At 45.3% G+C, this 21,402-nt stretch overlaps 1 protein-coding gene and 1 non-coding gene across 3 annotated transcripts in view; one reads left to right on the top strand and one right to left on the bottom strand.

Moving 5' to 3' along the window:
* Positions 1-5,670, bottom strand: part of EEFSEC (eukaryotic elongation factor, selenocysteine-tRNA specific) — a 256,685-nt gene extending 251,015 nt beyond the window's left edge. The window contains exon 1 of one of the 2 annotated variants that reach the window (XM_019022999.4): positions 5,296-5,670. In XM_019022999.4, coding sequence (XP_018878544.2) covers positions 5,296-5,599 — 304 coding nt within the window. In that variant the 5' untranslated portion in view covers positions 5,600-5,670. The remainder of the gene's footprint in view (positions 1-5,295) is intronic. The other variant, XM_055381498.2, reaches the window with a different exon arrangement.
* Positions 5,671-15,298: 9,628 nt separating this feature from the next.
* LOC115934132 (U6 spliceosomal RNA) lies at positions 15,299-15,401 on the top strand. The gene has a single exon (XR_004069977.2). It is a non-coding gene; the product is annotated as a U6 spliceosomal RNA (small nuclear RNA).
* Positions 15,402-21,402: the final 6,001 nt, after the last annotated feature.

Here is a 21,402-nt window from a genome sequence, read left to right as displayed (position 1 = left end):
ACATTGTTTTTTCTCAATTCCCTGGAAAGGAAGGTGGGTCTCTGATCTATTCAAGGAAGAATGGTAGCAGCCTTGGTCTCAGCATTCCATTCCACTCAGGCCATATTTTAAGAAGATAAATCTCCCTACTCCAGAGATGAGACAAAAGATAAGCAACAATGTACATACAAAAATAAGTTCTTCTTCTACAGTTTTAGTCTAAATAAAAAACTTGCCAAATTCTTCAGGGCATTACAATTGGTTATATAGGACCAGGCAAGTGCTGAAACTTTTTTGCAATATGAAGAGCTTCTCTACAAATGAGGCTTACCTCAAAGATATTGTGCATTCAGTTCCAGACCACTGTGCAGCACAGTGAATATCACAATAAAGCAAGTCAAATTTTTTGGTTTCCCAATGTGTATAAAAGTTATGTTTACATGACATGTCATCATTTAAGTGTGCAATAGTAGTATGTCTCAAAAAACAATAAACATTCCTTAATTTTAAAATACTTCATTGCTAAAAAATGCTAATGATTACTGAACCTTCAGCAAGTCATAATCTTTTTGCTGGTGGAGGGTCTTGCCTCAATGGTGATGGTTGCCGACTGATCAGGGTGGTGGTTGATGAAGGTTGGGGTGACTGTGGCAATCTAATGAAATAAGACAATGAAGTTTGCCACATCAGGTGACTCTTCCTTTTACAAAAATTTATCTGTAGCATGTGAAGCTGTTTGATGGCATTTTACTCACAGAATTGCTTTCAAAACTGGAGTCAGTCCTCTCAAATCTTGCCACTGCTTTATCAACTAAGTTTATGTAATATTCTAAATCCTTTGTTGTCATTTCAACAATGTTTACAGCATCTTCACCAGGAGCACGTTCCATCTCAAGAAACTACTTTCTTTGCTCATGCACAAGAAGCAACCCCTCATCCACTCAAGATTGATCATGAGATTGTAGCAATTCAGTCACATCCTCAGGCACCACTTCTCATTCTAACTCTCTTGCTATTTCTACCACATCTGCAGTGACTTGCTCCACTGAAGTCTTGAACCCCTCAGTCATCCATGAGGGTTGGAATCAACTTCTTCCAAATTATTGTTAATGTTGATACTTTTACCTCCTCCCATGAATCACAAATGTTCTTTATGGCATCTAGAATGATAAATCCTTTCCAGAAGGTTTTCAATTTACTTTGTCCAGATCCATCAGAGGAATCACTATCTAGGGCAGCTATGGCCTTATGAAATATATTTCTTAAGTAATAAGACCTGAAAGTCAAAATTACTCCTTGACCCATACACTGCAGAATGGATGCTGTGTTAGCAAGCATGATAACAAATTAATCTCTTTGTACATCTCCATCAGAGCCATTAGGTGACCAGGTGCATTATCAACAATCAGTAATATTTTGAAAGGAGTACTTTTTTCTAAGCAGTAGGTCTCAACAGTGGGCTTAAAATATTCAGTAAACCATGCTATAAACAGACGTGCTGTCACCCAGGCTGTGTTGTGCCATTTCAAGAGCACAGGCTGAACAGATTTAGCATAATTCTTAAGGGCCCTAGGATTTTTGGAATGGTCAATGAGCAATGGCTTCAGCTGCATTAGCCCCTAACAAGAGTCAGCCTGTCCTTTGAAGCTTTGTACCCAGTCATTGACTTCTCTGTAGCTATGAAAGTCCTACATAGCATCTTCTCCATATAAGCTGTTCCATCTACAGTGAAAATCTGTTTAGTGTACTCACCTTCATCAATGATCTTAGCTAGATCTCCTGGATAACTTGCTGCAGCTTCTCTATCAGCACTTGTTGTTTCATCTTGTACATTTATGTTCTGGAGATGGCCTCTTTCCTCAAACCTCATGAACCAACCTCTGCTAGCTTCAAACTTTTCTTCTGCAGCTTCCTTACCTCTCTCAGCCTTCATAGAATTGAAGAGTTAGGGCCTTGCTCTGGAGTAGGCTTCCACTTAAGGGAATGTGGTAGCTGGTTTGATTTTCTATCCAGACCACTAAAACTTTCTCTATAAAGCAATAAAGCTGTCTTGCTTTCTTATCATCTGTGTGTTCACTACAGTAGCACTTTTAATTTCCTTCAGGAACTTTTCCTTTGCATCCAAAACTTGGCTGTTTGGTTTGGTGTAAGAGGCCTTGCTTTCAGCCTATCTCAGTCTTCAACATTGCCTTCATCACTAAGCTTAATCATTTCTAACTTTTGATTTAAAGTGAGAGACTTGCAACTCTTCCTTTCCCTTGAACACATAAAGGCTATTAGCTGGATGAATTTTAATATTGTTGTGTCTCAGGGAATAGGGAGGCCTGAGGAGAGGGAGACAGACAGGGAAAAAGCCAGTAGGTAGAGCAGTCAGAAAACACACAACATTTATTAAGTTTGCTGCCTTACATAAGCATTGTTTGTGACATTTCAAAATTACAATAGTAACATCAAAGATCACTGATCCCAGATCACCATTAACAGATGACATGTGTTTGAAATGAAGTGAAATGTTTGATGCTTAATATTTGATGAAAAGTTTGAAATATTGTTAAGAATAACCCAAATGTGGCATAGAGACACAAAGTAAGCAATGCTGTTGGATGGGTTGCCTTGAACCTTCGATTTGTAAAAACCACTATCTGCAAAGTACAATCAAGTGAAGCACAATAACATGAGGTATGCACGTATGTTGGAAGGGGATGAGGGAACTATAGGGTAACCTGGGGAAGCATGCAAAGGACTCCAGCTTTGGAGTCAGGCAGATCTGGACTGTTTCACTAACTACCTGCCTCCCTAAGTCCCAATTTTCTCAACTATTAAATGGTAACCACCACGCTCCTTGCAGGGTTTGCCTGGTAAGCAGCAAATACACAAGAAAAGTCAAGCCAATAAATAGTTGTGTGGTTACCACTCTTCCAGTTGGAGCAAGGTCCAGAATTAGGTTCAAACGTCATACAGCTAAGGAAGAAAGCAAGCTAGGCTTCAAGCCCAGTTTCGTCTGACTCCAAAAGTATGTCCTTCACCACTCATCTACCCTATTTACTAGACAACACTAAAAACTCGCCGTCTCATTTTTTAACCTCTGCCTTCCACCTCCAGTCTGGACTGGCTCAGAGTCCATGTTCTAAAATGTATTTTGATGTGACCAAACAGAATTCAGTTATAAGGGGGTGGGAAGGAATGGGTAGAGAATTGTGTGCCCCTTGAAATTCACCTGACTGAAACATGGATTGAGGAGAAGACTTTAGATAGTGTGACCCTGAGCAAGTCCCTTCACTTCTTCAAACTTCTATTTCCTCTACTGTAAAATGGGGAAATGATCTCAGACTGCCTGTAACATGAAACAGTTGGGAGGTAACAAAGATGAAGTACTGTACTTAACAAGCTCACCATTATAGCTGGGACCCAGAATGCCCAGTGACCAATGAGGCCACCTGCCACCAAGCCAATTATCATCTGCCCAATATATATTCCCATGTGTGGCATACAGAATATTGCTGGAAGGAAACACAAGAAAATGGGAACAGAAAGGTAATCAGGTACTGGGGTCAGCAGTGAGAAGTATACTTCTTTAGCTATATACCCTTTTATACCATGTGTTTATATTATTGTATCATTTTTTCTAAAAACAAAACATGTTTTAAAGCTCTATCCATATATTTAAGTGGAGTTAAATGGGTCTGGAAAAGTAATTCACAAAGATATAATAATGGTCTTTTCAGCCAGGCACAGTGGCTCACACCTGTAATCCCAGCACTTTGGGAGGCCGAGGCATGGGAATCACGAGGTCGGGATCAAGACCATCCTGCCCAATATAGTGAAACCCCATGTCTACTAAAAATATAAAAATTAGCCAGGTGTGGTGATATGCACCTGTAGTCCCAGCTACTTGGGAGGCTGAGGCAGGAGAATCGCTTGAACCTGGGAGGCAGAGGTTGCAGTGAGCCGAGATTGCACCACTGCACTCCAGCCTGGTAACAGAGCGAGACTCCATCTCAGAAAAAAACAAAAAACAAAAAACGGGTCTTTTCATTTGCAGAGATAGGAGGGGTACAGAATTTAGGACAGAGGAGTGGGTAAGGGAATGTTTGTCTTATTTGTGATGTTCTATTTCTTCACAAGTAGCATGTATTCATGTATTACATGTATAATTAAAAATTAATGGTACATCTTTGTGGGGCATTTTGGCAGTATCCACCACGACCGAAAACACACATGCCCCTTGCCCCAGCCAGTTATTATCTATTATCCTACATATATGCGAACATACCACAGAGTTCTGTTCTAGAATATTCACTGCAAAATGGTTTGCAAATACTGGAAACAGCATAAACGTCCATCATTAAAAGATTTGTTCAGAAAATGTTGGTACAGGCCGGACGTGGTGGCTCACGCCTGTAATCCCAGGACTTTGGGAGGCCAGGGCGGGCAGGTCATTAATTCAGGAGTTTGAGACCAGCCTGACCAACATGGTGAAACCCGTCTCTACTGAAAATACAAAAAAATTAGCCGGGCGTGGTGGCGCGCGCCTGTAATCCCAGCTACTCAGGAGGCTGAGGCAGGACAATCGCTTGAACCCAGGAGGCGGAAGTTGCAGTGAGCCGAGATCGTGCCACTGCACTCCAGGCTGGGCGACAGAACAAGACTCTGTCTCAAAAAGAAAAAAAAAAAGAAAAGAAAAAGAAAATGTTGGTACAAGTGTGCAGTTGAATTCTATGTGAGCTTTAAAAAGAATGATGTAGCTTTATGTGTACAGATACGGGGCACTCTCCAGACACAATGTTGAGTGAAATCGTGTCTCAAAGGATGAGGGAAAGAGGGATTTATACATACACACAGATATGCTTGTATTGACGTGGAGCCTTTCTGAAATGATATACAAAAACTGGTAGCAGCGGTTGGCTCTAGGAACGGGAATCAGACCAAATGACAGGTGAATGAAGACAGCCTTTGTATGTATACCCTTTTTGTAGCTTTTGAGTTTTCTTATTTTGAGTTTTCTTTACTTGACCATGTATTATAAACACATTTGGTAGGGATTTTTTGATTTTTTGAATTTTTTTTTTTTTTTTTTTTTTAAGGAAGGCACCTTGCAGCTCGGTTCTGCTGGATGGGAAAAGCTGAATCTCAAAGCCTCCGCTCGCTTGCTGCGGGGCCCTAGGCAAGTCACGTCCGCCTCTTGGGGCCTCAGGAGCCCCACCAATGAGGTGGGGCGATTTCCCGTCCCGGCAAAGGCTCGAGCGAATTCGGACACGGGGCCCGGTCGCTCCGCCCGCGTCCCTGAGCCCGGCTCCCGCCCCGGCCCGCGCTCACCGCCGATGATGGTCCGGATGAGGGAGGCGTGCCCGGGGCAGTCGACCAGCGTGACCTGAAGCAGTGGCTCGCCGGGCTCGGGCTCTGCCTGGAACTCGGGCAAAGACGACCGCAGGCGCGCGGGCAGCGGCACCGAGAAGCACGAAAAGCCCAGATCGAGCGTGATGCCGCGCTCGCGGCTCTGCGGCTGCTTGTCAAAGGCGGCGGTGGAGGCTGTGGTGCTTAGCGCCCGCGCCAGCGCTGTCTTGCCGCTGTCGATGTGGCCCAGCACGCCCACGTTCACGTTCACCCGCCGCCCTGCCATGCCGCCGCCGCCGCCGCCGCCGCCTCGGACACCCGCCCGGCCCGCCCCTCACCTCCCTCGGTAGTCGCCGCGGTCCGGCCCGTTAAGTTGCCCCCCCGTAACCGGCGCGCCGTGCACACCCGTTCCGGCCCGGAAGCTTCCGCCCTCCTGAGGCTCACGGGCACAGCCGAGCGCCGTGCTCCGAGTGGGTGGTCTAGGAACTGGAGGTCACCGCAGGCAGGGTTTCTCTCTCACGTGGCTCCTCCTGCCTGAAGCCTCTAGGAGCCCGAGATCGAGGGATCCTTCTGAGAAGTGAAGCCGTTTGGACTTCCTGGGTGAATGGAGACTTGGAGAACTTTTCTGTAGCTAGCAAGAGGATTGTAAAATGCACCAATCAGTGCTCTGTAAAACGCACCAATCAGTGCTCTGTAACATGCACCAATCACTGCCCTGTAAAATGCACCAATCAGCAGGATCCTAAAAGAAGCCAATCACAGGGAGGATTGAAAAAAGGGCGCTCTGATAGGACAAAAACGGAACATGGGGGGCGGGATGGGGGGGCGGGGGGCGGGGGGGAGGGGGCAAATAAGGGAATAAAAGCTGGCCACCCCCGCCAGCAGCGGCAACCCTCTCGGGTGCCCTTTCACACTGCAGAAGCTTTTTGCTCGTCACAGTAAATCTTGCTGCTGCTCACTCTTTGGGTCTGTGCCATCCTTAAGAGCTTTAACACTCACTGCGAAGGTCCGCGGCTCCATTCTTGAAGTCAGCGAGACTAGGAACCCACTGGAAGAAACCAACTCCGGACACACTTCCAATCATTCATTCATTTCAGCAAGCTCTTACCAAGTGCCTGGTGGGTTCCACTGGGCTACAGAGCCCGCTAATATTACATTCGGGGGTGAGGGCTAAGTCAAACAATACAGCCTGAACCAGACCATTTCAGAGAGCGAGAAGTCTCCTAGGGAAAATAAAAGCTGAGATAAAAAGGAGCAGGAGAGGGAGGATGGACAGCTACCTAACTATGGGTCAGGGAAGACATCTAGGAGTTGCTGTTTGAGTTGAAACTCCAGTGTTGAGAAGGAGCCAACCATGGGAAAAGATTGTTTGAAGATGGAAGAGGACAACATTATCTCTGACTCAGAAATTCTCACCCTGAGAGTCTGTAGCCTGGGCTTAGGAGATATATATATATTCCATATATATTCCATTAGTTCTGTCCCTCTAGAGAATCCTGACTAATACAAATCTTCTAACAAATATTCTAACAAATATTGATTGAACACCTGCTGTGTGGCAGACATGATATTTTGGAGGGATACAACTGTGGATGAATAAGGCAAATAATGATGAAGTGCTTTGGGAGAAATAAGGCAGCATGGCTGAGAGTTACTGGTGCAAGGGAGGAGGATGCTTATTAAGGGAGAGGCATTTGAGCTGACAAAGATGCAAGAGAAGGGCCAGGCTGCACAGAACCGAGGGAAATTGATGAAAGAACGTGCTGCACAGAGGAAGCAGCAGGTTCAGAGACAGCAGCAACCTAAGCCGTGTGGCACGTGGCGAGGTGGGGCTGAAGAGAAGAAGCTGCATGCTAAGCATATCCTGAAAATGTCTTTCAAAGTATGGTTTTAGCCTGGTGGTGTGGCCTTCTGAAGCATCAAAGGCAGAAGCTCTGGAAAGCTGGCCAGAGGCCAAAGCCAGACTTCCCCAGAAAACAGAATCTCACCAATGCTGAGATTGGTGTTGCAACATCACCGAAGTCTCCCTCCTTGTGTGGGCTCTGGTTGTGTGGCTGGCCCAAGGGTCTCAGAAACAGATTCCTATTGAGAGAAACCATTGAGACTCACTCCTTCCTCCAGACAGTTGCTCTGGAAGCATTTCAGGCCCCAGCCTCTTGTTCTTTTGGGCCCCAAGGAAAGTAGTCTTCATGAAAAGGCATGTTCTAGTACCAAGTATTTCTTTTCTATATTGTATGTAGTAGCAAAATATTATAAACAAAGTAAATGTCCTTAAAAAGAATAATTATGGTAAGTTTGAAATTATATCAAGACAAAGGCCAGGCATAGTGGCTTACACCTGTAACCCCAGCACTTTGAGAGGCGAAGGCGGGCAGATCACTTCAGGCCAGAAGTTCAGGACCAGCCTGGCCAACATGGCAAAACCCCGTCTCTACTAAAAGTACAAAAATTAGCCAGGCGTGGTGGTGCATGCCTGTAATCCCAACTACTAGGGAGGCTGAGGCACGAGAATTGCTTGAACCTGGGATGCAGAGGTTGCAGTGAGCCGAGATCGCACCACTGCACTCCAGCCTGGGCAACAGAGTCTTGCTCTGTCAAAAAAAAAAAAAAGAAAGAAAGAAAGAAAGAAAGAAAGAGGAAAGAAGAGAAATTATATCAGATACAAAGCTACCAAAAAGAAAAGAAAGAAAGAAAGGAAAGGAAGAAAGAAAAAAGAAATTATATCAGACACAAAGCTACCAAAAATCATAATTTAAAAGAAGAGTGTGTGGCAGTCTAGACTGGCCCTGAGTTGATCATTGTTGGGTAATGGGTCTTGGGGGTTCATTATTCTGTCTACATTTTTGATATGTTCAAAGTTTTCCATAATGAAAAACTGTAAATAGAAAAAGAGAGATCATGGTCTGTCTATACTGTGGAATACGATGCAGACTTTGAAAAGAACAAAGAAGCTGTTTGTACACTACTTGGGAACAATCTCTAAGATAATATTGGTAACTGAAAAAATAGAGTGCACACTAGTGTGTGTAGCATGTTTGCATTTATGAAAAATGCACTCTATATATATATGTGCTTGTACAAGTATAGAATAGCCCTACAAGGATACATAAGAGATGGATAACAGCAGACACAAGAAGGTCCCAGGGCTCAGCCCTCCAATTTTCTCTCTATATGTTTACTCCCTGGTGATGTCTATGTCTCTTGGCGTTACAAGCCATTGACTCCCAAATTCAGGTTCTGTGTGTGAGCCTGCAGCTAGGAGCCTCCCCCTCCTAATTGCAGACTCACATACACAACCTGAATGTGTAATAGGCATCTCAAACTTACATGTCAAGGTCAGAATTTCTGGTTTTACCCTCCACTCCACTCCCATCACAGTGAATGAGAACTGCATTCTCCCAGTTTTTTAAGCAGCAAACTGGCTCAGTTCTTGACTCCTCTCTTTCTTTCATACACCACATCCAATTCATTAAAAAATTCTGTTGGTTTTACCCTTAGAATCCAATCCCCTCTGAACATCTCTACCATCAGCACTTGATCTAAGCCATCATCTCTTACCTGGATTACTGCAACAGTAAAATTCACCCTTGTTGGTGTACGGCTCTATGAGCTTTGGCCAATGCATAATATCAGGTAATCACCATCACAATCAAGATACAAAACAGACTCAACCCTCAAAAAAACAAAAGCCCTTTATGATCAACCCTTCCTACACCTTTAACCTCTGGCAGATAGGTATCTATGTTCTCTGTCTCTACAACTTTGCCTTTTCCAGAACATTATATAAGTGGAAGCAAACAGTAGGTAACCGTTGGGGTCCAGCTTCTTTCACTTAGCATAATGCATTTGAGATTTATCCATGTTGTTGTGTATAACTGCAGTGTGTGGTCCTTTTTATCACTGTGTAGTATTCCATCATATGGATGGATCATCATTTGGTTGCCCAGTCACCTGTTGAAGGGCATTTGGGTTGTTTCCAGGTTTTGGCTATTATAAAGCTGCTCTAAACACTTATGTATAGGTTTTATGCCAACATAAGTTTCACTCAGGTAAATACCAAAAGTGAGATTGTTGGGTCATATGGCAAGTGGGTTTTAACTTTATAAGAAACTGCTGAACTGTTTTCCAGAGTGGCTGTATCATTTTACATTCCCGCAGCAATGTATAAGAGTTTTGCTTGCTCAGCATCATCAATTGTATTTGGTATTGTTGAGTGTCTTATTTTTGTTTTTGTTTTAGAGATGGGGTCTCACTCTGTCATCCAGGCTGGAGTGCAGTGGCATAATCATAGCTCACTGCAGTTTCAAACTCCTGGGCTCAAACCATCCTCCCGCCCCAGCCTCCTGGATAGCCTAGCCAATTTTTACAATTTTTTGTAAAGACAGAGTGTCATTATGTTACCTAGGCTGTTTTGTTTTGTTTTTAATTTTAGCTTTTCTTGCAGGATGTGGTGGCTCATGCCTGTAATCCCAGCACTTTGGGAGGCCAAGGTGGGAAGATCATTTGAGCCCAGGAGTTGGAGACCAGCCTGGGAAACACAGTAGGGCTCCACCTCTACAAAAAACACAAAAATTAGCCAGGTATGGTGGCACATGCCTGTGGTCTCAGCTACTCAAGAGGCTGAGGTGCGCGGATCCCTTGACCCCAGGAGGTCAAGGCTGCAGTGAGCCGATTGTGCCACTGCACCCCAGCCTGGGCAACAGAGCAAAACCTTGTCTCAATAATAATGTTGGCCTTTCCAATAGGTGTGTTGTGGTATCTCATCATGGTTTTAATTTACTGAAGCTGTTCTTTTACTAGGACTCCCTGCATCTGCTCTTGTTCTCCTATAGCCTGCTCTGCTTACAGAAGCTGGAGTGAGCCTTTGTCTCCTCATCTCACTTGGAGGAGGAGCCACAGTCCTTACAGCAGCACAGTGGCAGGCAAATGGGGCCATGCACACTCACAGAGACACAAACATGCACACATGTGCGCACACACACAGATGCACGCACACACACACAGACACATGGACACACGTGCACATGCACAGAGACACACAGATGTACATACACACACGTGCGCACAGCGGCAGGCAGATGGGGCCATGCACACGCACAGAGACACATGTGCATGCACACACAGATGCACGCGCAAACATGTGCACACACATGAGACACACACACATACATGCACGCACACACACACGTGCACACAGCGGCAGGCAAATGGGGCCATGCACACACATAGAGATACACAGACGCACATGCACACGCCCGTGCACACGCACAGAGACACACACACACACACAGATGCACGCACACACACGTGCTCACAGCAGCAGGCAAATGGAGCCATGCATAAGCACAGAGACACACGCACACATGCACACACACACACAGACGCATGCACATGCACAGAGACACGCACACACACACACATACACACACCATGCTACCTTCCTGAACTCATCTCCTGTTTTCTTCTGGCTCCAGCCACACTGGCCCCCTTGCTGTCATTCAAAGCCCCCAAGCATGGACCAGAGCATTTTTCTCCCAAACCTCTAAATGGCTCACCCCTCACCTCCTCCAAGTTCAACTGTCACGTCCTGCATGAGCCCTGCCCTGGACAGCCTCTCTAAAGTACAGCCCCCTCCTTACTCCTGATCCCCCTTATCCTGCTCCAGTTTCTCCTTTGCGCATATCACCTTTGAACATACGTGTATGGTTTATTTCCTTATTATGTTCATTCCTCATTATCTGCTTCCCCCTGGGTTTAGCACAGTGCATATAGGTGGTGCTCAATAAATGTTATCTCCAGGGAGGGGAACAGGTTGGCTGGAGGGAAGACAGGAAGACATTTTACTTGAAATACATTGGCATTTTTTGAATTTTAAATCATGTGAAAGTATTACCTATTCAATAAGTAAATTTTTTAAAATTTGAAAAAGTGACCTAAAGGCACCAGTAGGACTAAGATTCCTTAGTTTGTAGTCCCCAAGGGAAGAGTTACAAATGCTTTATCACTGTCACCTGTGGATAGACTGACTCCTCACCCCACCCCAGCTCACTCTGCCATGCTCCTCTCTGTTTCTCTCCCTGTGCCTGGTGACCCTGAACCTGTGCAATCCTGCACACACACACCGTGCCCATCCACCCCACCCCAACACTCGCCCGCGGGCTACTTCCTTGGGCTGGCACGCCCTCTGGAAGCTTCCTCAGACCTCCGGGGGCTGGATTGGCTACCTCCATGTCATGTTCTGCACAGTCATGCTTTTTGAGGACAAATGACAGAATCTCACAGTGAAACTGACTTAAGCAAAAAAGGGAACATGCTGGCCCATGGTGTAGTGAAAAGCACAGACACTGCTTGTGTCCAGTCCTGCTCCCACCAGCTGGAAATTGTGGAGCCTTGGGCACATTACAAAACTACTTTGTGCCTCAGTTTCTTCATTTGTCAAATGGGGCATAATACTTCCTAACTCACAGGGTAATGATGATTATATGAATTGGTATGTCTACAGCACTTAGAGCAATTCCTGGTATATTAATAAGTGCTATATCAGAGTTTGTGAATTTAAATAAATAAACCTAGCTAAAAAGTCTGGGGGAAGAGCTTGCTTCATCCAGGGGCTCAGATGACAACATGAAGACACTGACTTTGTCTCTTTCTCTCCGTTCCTGCTTCCTCTGAGTTGTCACCATTCCCAGACAGTCTCCCCCCTCACAATGACAAAGTGGCTGTCAGCAGCTCCACAAAGTCCCCAAACCAAGTCTCCTTGGCCCTGATGAAGTCATGTGCCGCTGCACCAAGAGAGAAATCCAGTGCTCTGCCTAGCCAGGTGTGGGTCATGAGCCCACCCCAAGAATGGGGGGAAGGAGGGACCAGGGGATCCCCTACAGGAAATGGAGAGCTGTTCCCAGCAAAATGCAGGTTGCTTCACGCCTCCTATAGTCTACTGTCTCTGTCCTACCATCCCTCCCACTAAGCTGAGTTTGCTTTAGACCAGGCAGGTGCTCCAGAGCTCTTCCCCTTCCTGGTAGCTGAGGATGCCTGGAGAGCAAGGGCCTCACCTTGCATATCTTTGATAGCCCTGGGCCTGGCACACGCAAAGCCCCATAACTGCTTCTTGAATGCACTCACCCCCAAACCTCTAGCCCACGAAGACATCCTCCTCTGCAACAGACTCCCTGGGCCCCCTACAGTTCCACAGGCTGGACACAGTCCCTGGGAAAATTAGTGACGGGAAACAGCCTGCAGAACTGCGATTATTTGGGATTTGTTCTTCATGTTAATGCGATGCTGGTTCCTTTCTGTTTCTTTAATGCCATTTTGTACTAAGGTAGTTCAAAGTTCTTTACAAACAGCTAGTAATTAATTCAACTTCATTAAGGCCAATTAATCCAGGATTAATTATAAATTTGCCCAGAGGAAGTTATTATACTTTGCTCTTTGATTTGAGTTTTGGCTTTAAAGAGTCTTTCAGGAGTGAAATGGAAATTTCCCTTTTCTCTGAGGGTATCTACCTCGCCAGTAATTGTGTTAACCATGTGCCTTCCTCAGTAGGTCCCATGCCAACCTCTAAGGAGGCTGCCACCCAGGTCAGCTGAGCTACGTAACATTCCAGCATTAATCAGATCTGCCAATGCCACATTTAGCCAGGGGTCAAGGAAGCCTGATATAGTGGCAAGAACTCCTCCACGCGGGTTCAAATCATGGCTGTACCTCATGCTGGCAGTGTGACTTCACCATCTCTTCCACCTGCAAAATGGTCATCACAGTGTTTCACGAGATCATTGTGGTCGGTAGTGGTCAGCACCTACTCCCTCTTCTTTTGTAAGAGCTCCTCAATTATCCATGGAAAGTTCTCCCCTCCTTTCTTCCAGGTCTCTAGGGGGCTGACCTCAGTCTCAGTTCCAGGGATGAGCCTGAGACTCAGTACTAACCAAGCAGCATGGTCCATCCTGCTGGCCGCAGTGACTGGATTGTTAGTGAACCTAACAACCCAAGTTGGCCTAGTCACAGCCAACCCTGGCGTATTTCCCAGGGCAAGCAATACAAAAGTGTACTCTTTGCCACTGGACTGAAATCTGGGGCATGCAAGCCTGGGCTATGATGGGACCTCAGGAGAGGAGACCAGCCATGGCAGAATAGTGGCCCCCCCAAAGATGTTCACATCCCGGAGCCAGTGAATATGTTACCTTCCATGGCCAAAGGGACTCCACAGATGTGATTAAGATGAGGGTCTTGGCGGGGCACTGTGGCTCACGCCTGTAATCCCAGCACTTTGGGAGGCTGAGAAGGGCGAATCACAAGGTCAGGAGTTTGAGACCAGCCTGACCAACATAGTGAAACCTCGTCTTTACTAAAAATACAAAAATTAGCCGGGCATAGTGGCCCATGCCTGTAGTCCCAGCTACTCGAGAGGCTAAGGCAGGAGAATTGCTTGAACCCAGGAGGCGGAGGTTGTGGTGAGCCAAGATTGTGCCACTGAACTCCAGCCTGGGAAACAGAGCGAGACTCTGTCTCAAAAAAAAAAAAAAAATAGATAAGGGTCTTGAGATGAGGAGATTATCCTGGAGTATCAGGGTGGGCCTGGTGTAATCATGAAGAGACCTTATAAGAGAGTGGCAGGAGGGTCTGGGCACTGTGGCTCAGGCCTGTCACCCCAGAACTTTGGGAGGCTGAGGTGGGTGGATCACCTGAGGTCAGGAGTTCGAGACCAGCCTGGCCAACATGGTAAAACCCCGTCTCTAATAAAAATACAAAAATTAGCTGAGTGTGGTGGCGTGTGCCTGTAATGCCAGCTACTCTGGAGGCTGAGGTGACAGAATTGCTTAAACCTGGCAGGCAGAGGTTGCAGTGAACCAAGATCACCCCTCTACATTCCAGCCTGGGCGACAGAGTGAGACTCCATCTCAAAGACAAAAAAAGGAGAGAGGCAGGAGGGTCAGAAGCAGAAAGATGACATCATAAGAAAGACTCAACTGGCCATTTTTGGCTTTGAAGGTGGAAAGGGGACCTGAGTCCAGGCATGTGGGCAGCCTGGAGAAGGTGAGAAAATGGATTCTCCCCCAGAATCCCTGGAAAGGAACGTGGCCCTAACAACACATTCATTTTAGCCCAGTGAGACCCATTTTGGACTTCTGGCCTCCAAAACTGTAAGATTATTGATTTGTGTTGTTTTAAGCCACTAAATATGTTATGGCAGCAATAGGAAACCAATATAAACACTTAACTGGAGTGTCAAATCTATGTTCATATTTATTGATTAAATGGATGGCTCCTAATTCCACCCTACCTCATCAGAGCTCTGCAGGGTCTTTACCAGGCTTATTCCACATCCTAGACCCAGGACCACAATTTGACAGTTAAGATCTTCACCAGAAGAGACCTCAATGCCTGCCCTCTTGTCAGACTGGCTGCATTCGTCCACGCTACCCTGATTGACCTCTGACCCCACTACCATGTGCTCCAGACAGGACCCATGGGAGCTCCAGGCTCGGCCACATTCCCAGGCAGACTCTGGGAGTCAGCGGATGTGGCCAGGTTTACCCATTGCTTTGGGACGTGCCTGCTGAAACGGAAACACTGCTCCCAGCAGAGGACTTTATGGTGGGAGGCATGGGCTTTGCCCTTGCTAACCTGACCTCTGTCCCCAGCCCAATTTCCCGTCTCTAGGCTCCAAAGCAGTTCCTGTGAGTGCCCAGGGGTACTGTTTCCATTTAAAAAGTATGGCACACTTTGGGAGGCCGAGGTGGGCGGATCACGAGGTCAGGAGATCGAGACCATGGTGAAACCCCATCTCTACTAAAAATACAAAAAATTAGCCGGGCGCAGTGGTGGGCGCCTGTAGTCCCAGCTACTCGGGAGGCTGAGGCAGGAGAATGGTGTGAACCCGGGAGGCGGAGCTTGCAGTGAGCCGAGATTGCACCACTGCACTCCAGCCTGGGCGACAGAGCGAGACTCCGTCTCAAAAAAAAAAAAAAAAAAAAAAGTATGGCAAGTGCTCTCTTCAGCAGCACATATACTAAAATTAGAATGAGACAGAGACAGCATGGCCCCTGGGCAAGGATGACACACAAAACAAAAATTAATTAAAAACATAATCATGAAGGGGGAAAAGCATGACAAAATCTACTGCTAAGGCCAGGACACACAGAGAGAAGGCAACTATTAAGAAAAGAAAGCCGGGCACGGTGGCTCATGCCTATAATCCCAGCACTTTGGGAGGCCGAGGCGGGTGGATCACCTGAGGTCAGGAGTTCGAGACCAGCCTGACCAATATGGTGAAACCCCGTCTCTACTAAAAATGAAAAATTAGCTGGGTGTCGTAGTGGGCATCTATAATCCCAGCTACTCAGGAGTCTGAGGCAGGAGAATCGCTTGATCTGGGGAGGCAGAGGTTGCCGTGAGCCGAGATTGTGCCACTTACACTCTGGCCTGGGTGACAGAGCGAGACTCTGTCTCAAAAGAAAAGAAAAGAAAAGAAAAAAAGTCCATGTCTTCATACTCCAAGGTGTTGACACCATGTGTTATGCCCCTCCCAGTGCTAGAGTCCCTCGTTAAGATCTCATTTAATTATCTTAATAATCCTGTGAGTGTTGTCATCACTGTTTTACAGCAGAGGGGAATGAGAAGTAACTTGCTCAGAAAAAGCAGGATTTGAACCTGGGACATTTTGTGAGGTAAGGGTTACCAGGCCACCTGGAGCATCAGGACAGACCCCTCTGTTCCCAGATGAACCTTGGTTTATGTCAGATTTCCCCACCCTTGGTGATATGAAAAGCCATCTTCAGAATTTCTGTGCTATCTAGGGAACACCTATGACTTAATTACCATTTTTCTTTCAATTGACCTGCTTTTTTTACTTAATGAAGTATTTTCCCATACATAGAAAACCATTATAACTTACCAGAAATAGTCAGAAACCACAAAAATAAATACAATAAAAACAACAGTAGGCTTTCCAAAGAATCTTTAATGAAAAGGAAGTCTAGCAAGTACAGTCATGTGTCCCTTAATGCCAGGGATACTTTTTGAGAAATGTGTCTTTAAGTGATTTTGTCATTGCATGAACATCATAGAGTATACTTATACAAACCTAGATGGTATATATACTAGTACATATACATTTTTTTAATCTGGAAAATTAAATGTCCCAACATCTTTACTGAATATTGAATATCAATTATTTCCCCTACTTGATCTGAAATGCCAATATCAAGTTTCATAATAAGGTTTTTGTATATGCTCCATGATAATCTTATGAGACCACTATCTTATATGTGGTCTGTCATTGACCAAAATGTTGCTATGGGACACATGACGGTATGAGGAAGGAATTAAAGGCACACTCCAGCACACTAAAACTTACTAAAAGAAAACTAAAAAGGCAATAGTGTTCTCACTATATAAATCAGTGTTAGTTACTTTTATGACTTTGTACCACCTATAAGGTGTCAGCAAAATCATCTCTATCCCCCTTGGCCCCAGAAGTCAGCCCAGGTCTGAAATAATAAGCATGCCCATTAGCTTGCCAATAATTAGAAAGGTGGATAAGTCCAAATGCTGCTGAAGACGTGGGAGCAGGTGCAGGGAGTGTGCCTATAATCTAAAAGCCAGCAGCCCCACCCCTGAGTAAGCTTTGTTCTCAGGTCTATTAGCACACAAGGATGAGGATGTTAATTGCAACTCCGTTGTAATTGTTGGGAGTTAGAGGCAGTGGAAGGTCTGACACTGGGAGGAGAATAAGATGTGGTGGATACTTAGGGTGGGACTTGGACAACAGCAGGGATTACCAATCTGGTGGGGAGCAATGAGAAATGGAGAGATTGTACACACACACACACACACACACACACACACACACACACACACACAACATACACATACATCACACCCTCGGTGTTGGGTGGAAAAGGTAACAAACAGAATGAGATCTGTAGTACAAGGGCATGTATGTACTTGCTTATATAAATGAATGCCACTTATTTGCCAGGGATAGAAAGCCAGCCAGGACCTGGACCAAATGCATTAGAGTGGGCACCTCCATGGGGAAATGAAATCAGAGTGGAGATTAGGGATGGAGAGGGGAAATATTTAAAATAAAATAAATCAAGAGAGCTTACTGGCTGGGCACAGTGGCTCAGGCCTGTAATCCCAACACTTTGGGAGGCCGAGGCGGGCAGATCACTTGAGGTCAGGAGTTCGAGACCAGCCTGGCCAACATGGTAAAACCCCATCTCTACTAAAAATACAAAAACATTAGCCAGGTGTGGTGGTGCGTGCCCATAATCCCAGCTACTCGGGAGGTTGAGGCAGGAGAATTGCTTGAACCCAGGAGGCAGAGGTTGTGGTGAGCTGATATCACGCCACTGCACTACAGCCTGGGTGACAGAGCGAGACTCCTTCTCAAAAAAAAAAAAAAAAAAAAAAGGGGGGGCTTACCACTGACCTCCCACTTACCCAAAATGATAGTGACTCATGAAACCGAAGGGAAGATGAACTCAACTCTCTGCACCTGAGATCCAGAAGAAAGAGAAAAATAAAATAGACAGAGGCAAGAACCTATGAATGGGGTGATGAGGCTACAGTGCAGGGTGTCAAAGGAGTGGGAGATGAAGCTGGAGTGACAGAGAGCCAGGCCATCCCCAGTGCTGGGTTGAGAATTTGCACTCTCTTCTGAAAGCACAGGGCGTTGTTGAAAGTTGCTAAGCAGGGGAATGATCTAGTGGACTGGTCTCTCTGGTAGCCAGGAGGGAGGAGGGTGAGAGATAGGGTGGAGGCTCCAAGCGAGCAGACCATTTACTCATTGAACAAATATTTTCTGAGCATCTTATATGTGCCCGACACAGGCCTGAAGCCTGGGGGTTCCACAGTGAAAAGAACAAACAAGAATCCCTACCTTGGTACACACCCAGTTATGGTAGGGAAGGCAGGCAATAAACAAATAAGCAATAGATGTATAGTGTATGTTATATGGTGATGAATGCTGTGGGGACAACTGTGGGGAAGGGGAAGAGCTGGTTAGGGTAAGGGAGAAGTTTCAATTGCAAATGTGGCCAGGGTAAGTCTCCCCTACAGAGAATCCTGAAGAAAGTGAGGAGTGATTATACAATAATTATCGGGTGAGAAATGCTGAGGCCTGATCAAGGGATGGAGGCCAAGCCATTGACTGGGGCACTGGGCCCTGTAGGTTTCAAAATGTTCTAGAATCACATGGGAAGGTGGTGCCTCTTAGGTTTCCACACATGACTCCATATCGAATCTGCAAAATGTCAGTTGCTCTTGTTACAGTATCTAGCCCCCTCAGGTGGAAATTTTAAAATCACTCCTTGCTAGCACCAACTATTTTGTTTTGTTTTGTTTTGTTTTGCGTTTTGAGACAGGGTCTTGCTCTGTCACCCAGGCTGGAGTGCAGTGGCATGATCATGGCTTGCTGTAGCCTCCACCTCCTGTGCTCAAGCCAGCCTCCCACCTCAGCTTCCGGAACAGCTGAGACCACAGATGCATACCACCACACCCGCCTAATTAAGAAAAAAAAAAAACTGTAGAGACAGGTATCACCCTATTTCCCAGGCTGGAAACCAACTATTCTTGTTACCTCTTTAGAGAGCTCTTCGAGGTTATCCTATTGGAAGTAGCCTTCCATCCCCGCTCTCCTCTGTCACAGCATCCTGCTGTGGAGTCCTCTGGTGTCACCAGTTGGAACAACCTACTTAGTTGCTTACATGTTAATAAACCCTCTCCCTCACTTGAAGGTAAACTCTGTGAGGGCTGTTGCTTCCTGCTGTATCCTCAAGGCCTAGAGGAGTGTCCAGCTCATAGAAAGCACTTCATAAACATTTTTGGATGAATGGACGAATGTGTCTATAGCTCAGGCGTTGGGTCAGGTAGAAGTTATGTGTGTGTTTGGGATTCCCTGATGAGAGATGATAGCTGAAAGCAGGGGCTGGGAGGTGCATGGGCTCAGGCAAAGAACCTGGAATGAAAAAGGAAGTGAGCCGAAGTCAGAATGTGGGGAAATGCTGAATGGTCAAGGGTGAGCCAGAGGAAACAGTAGTGAGAGAGCTGGAGAAGCCAGAATCAGGGGCCAGGGGCACCCCTGAAGTCAGGGGGCAGCTTTTGCCAGTGGCCTCCTCATTCTCCACTCTTCTTTCTTCCTTTCTGACAGAGCTCTATTTAGATTTTGGGAAGAGGTATGCTCAGGTAAAAGCCTTTTCACACTCCCATCCTGCTTTGCCATTAGAGAGGAGTATGTGACCCGGTTCTGGACAGTGAGATGTAAGTGGGCATCACTGGTTGGGTTTCCCAGAAAGCCCCTTAGAGAGGACAGTCTTTGCTGGCCAGGATCTTCAGCATTTAGCCAATGGCTCTTTTTCTGTCCTTATTTTTCCTGCCTGGGATGTGGAAGTGAAGCCTGGAGGTGCAGCAGCCATCCTTGAATCATGAGAACCAAAGCTGTATGCTAAGGGCGAAGGAGCATCAGACACAATCCCCTACTTGCTGAAGCTACTGTGTGTCTTGTTTTTTGTTGCTTGAAGTCAAAAGCATTCCTAACTGACACCCTAGGTGAGTTGAGAGTTTCCAGATAGGATTGGTGGTCAGTGGTGTTAAATGTTGCACAGAAATCCTATAAGCTTGGAAGATGTCTGGAGGATTTGGCTCTTGAGAAGTCAATTTTACCTTTTTTTCTTTTTTAAAATTTTCTGGTAAAATATACATAACATAAAATCTTTTAAGCTGTGTTTAAATGTACAATTCAATGGTATTAAGTATATCCAAGATGTTGTGAAACCATCATTACTATTTCCATAACTTTTTTTATCTCAAAAACAAAATACTCTTTGATAATAACTTATCACCGCTCCCATCTCCTGTTAACCTCAATTCTACTTTCTGTCTCTATGAATATGCCTATTATAGATATTTCATATAAGTAGAATCATGCATATTTGTTCATACATATATGTCCTTTTGTGTCTGGCTTATTTCACTTATCATAATGTTTTCAATGTTCATCTGTATTGTAACATGTGCCAAAAGAACCTCATCCTTTTTTTTTTTTTTTTTTTTTTTTTGAGACAGAGTCTTGCTTTGTCAGCCAGGCTGGAGTGCAGTGACGCGATCTCAGCTCACTGCAACCTCTGCCCCCCAGGTTCAAGCAATTCTCCTGCCTCGGCCTCCCGAGTAGCTGACATATTGTTGTTCACAGTATTTTTAGTAGAGACGGGGTTTCACCATGCTGGCAAGGCTGGTCTCGAACTCCTGACCTCGTGATCCACTCACTTGGCCTCCCAAAGTGCTGGGATTACAGGCGTGAGCCACCGCGCCAGGCCTAAGAATGTCATCCTTTTTATGGATGAATAATATTCCACTGCATGTGTAGGCCACATTTTGTTTGTCATTCCCCCATTGATGAACATGTGGGTTGTTTCCACCCTTTGGCAATTGTGAATATTGCTGATATGAACATGGGTACAGAAGAATCTGTTTGAGTCCCTGTTTTCAATTCTTTTAAATATTGAAATAGGAGAGGAATTGTTGGGTCATATGGTAAGTCTATGATTAGCTTTTTGAGGAATCAATAAATTTTCCACAGCAGCTGCAGCATTTTACATTCCCACCAGCACTGCACAAGGGTTCCAATTTCCCCATATTCTTACCAACACTTGTTATTTTCCATTTTTAAATTATAGCCATCTTGGGGGCTATGAAATAGTATCTGACCGTGGTTAGTATTTCCATTTCCCTGATAACTAATGATGTTAAACATCGTTACATATGTTTACTAGCCATTTGTGTGTCTTCTCTGGGAAATTGTCTATCACATCCTTTATCCATTTTTTAATTGGTTTGTTTGTTTGTTTTTGTTTTGAATTGTGGGAGTTCTTTATATATTCTAAATATTAAACCCTCATGGGATATATGATTTGCAAATATTTTCTCCCATTCTGTGAGTTGTCTTTTTACTCTTTTGACGGTGTCCTTTGATACACAAAATTTTAAATTTGATGAAGTCCAACATATTTAGTTTTTCTTTCGTTATATGTGCCTTTGGTGCCATAGTTAAGAAACCATTGCCATGACACAAGTTCACGAAGATTT

Source organism: Gorilla gorilla, chromosome 2 (genome assembly GCF_029281585.2).
Source record: "Gorilla gorilla gorilla isolate KB3781 chromosome 2, NHGRI_mGorGor1-v2.1_pri, whole genome shotgun sequence".
In the NCBI taxonomy this organism is placed as follows: Eukaryota; Metazoa; Chordata; class Mammalia; order Primates; family Hominidae; genus Gorilla; species Gorilla gorilla.
This window is presented reverse-complemented; position numbering and strand designations above follow the sequence as displayed.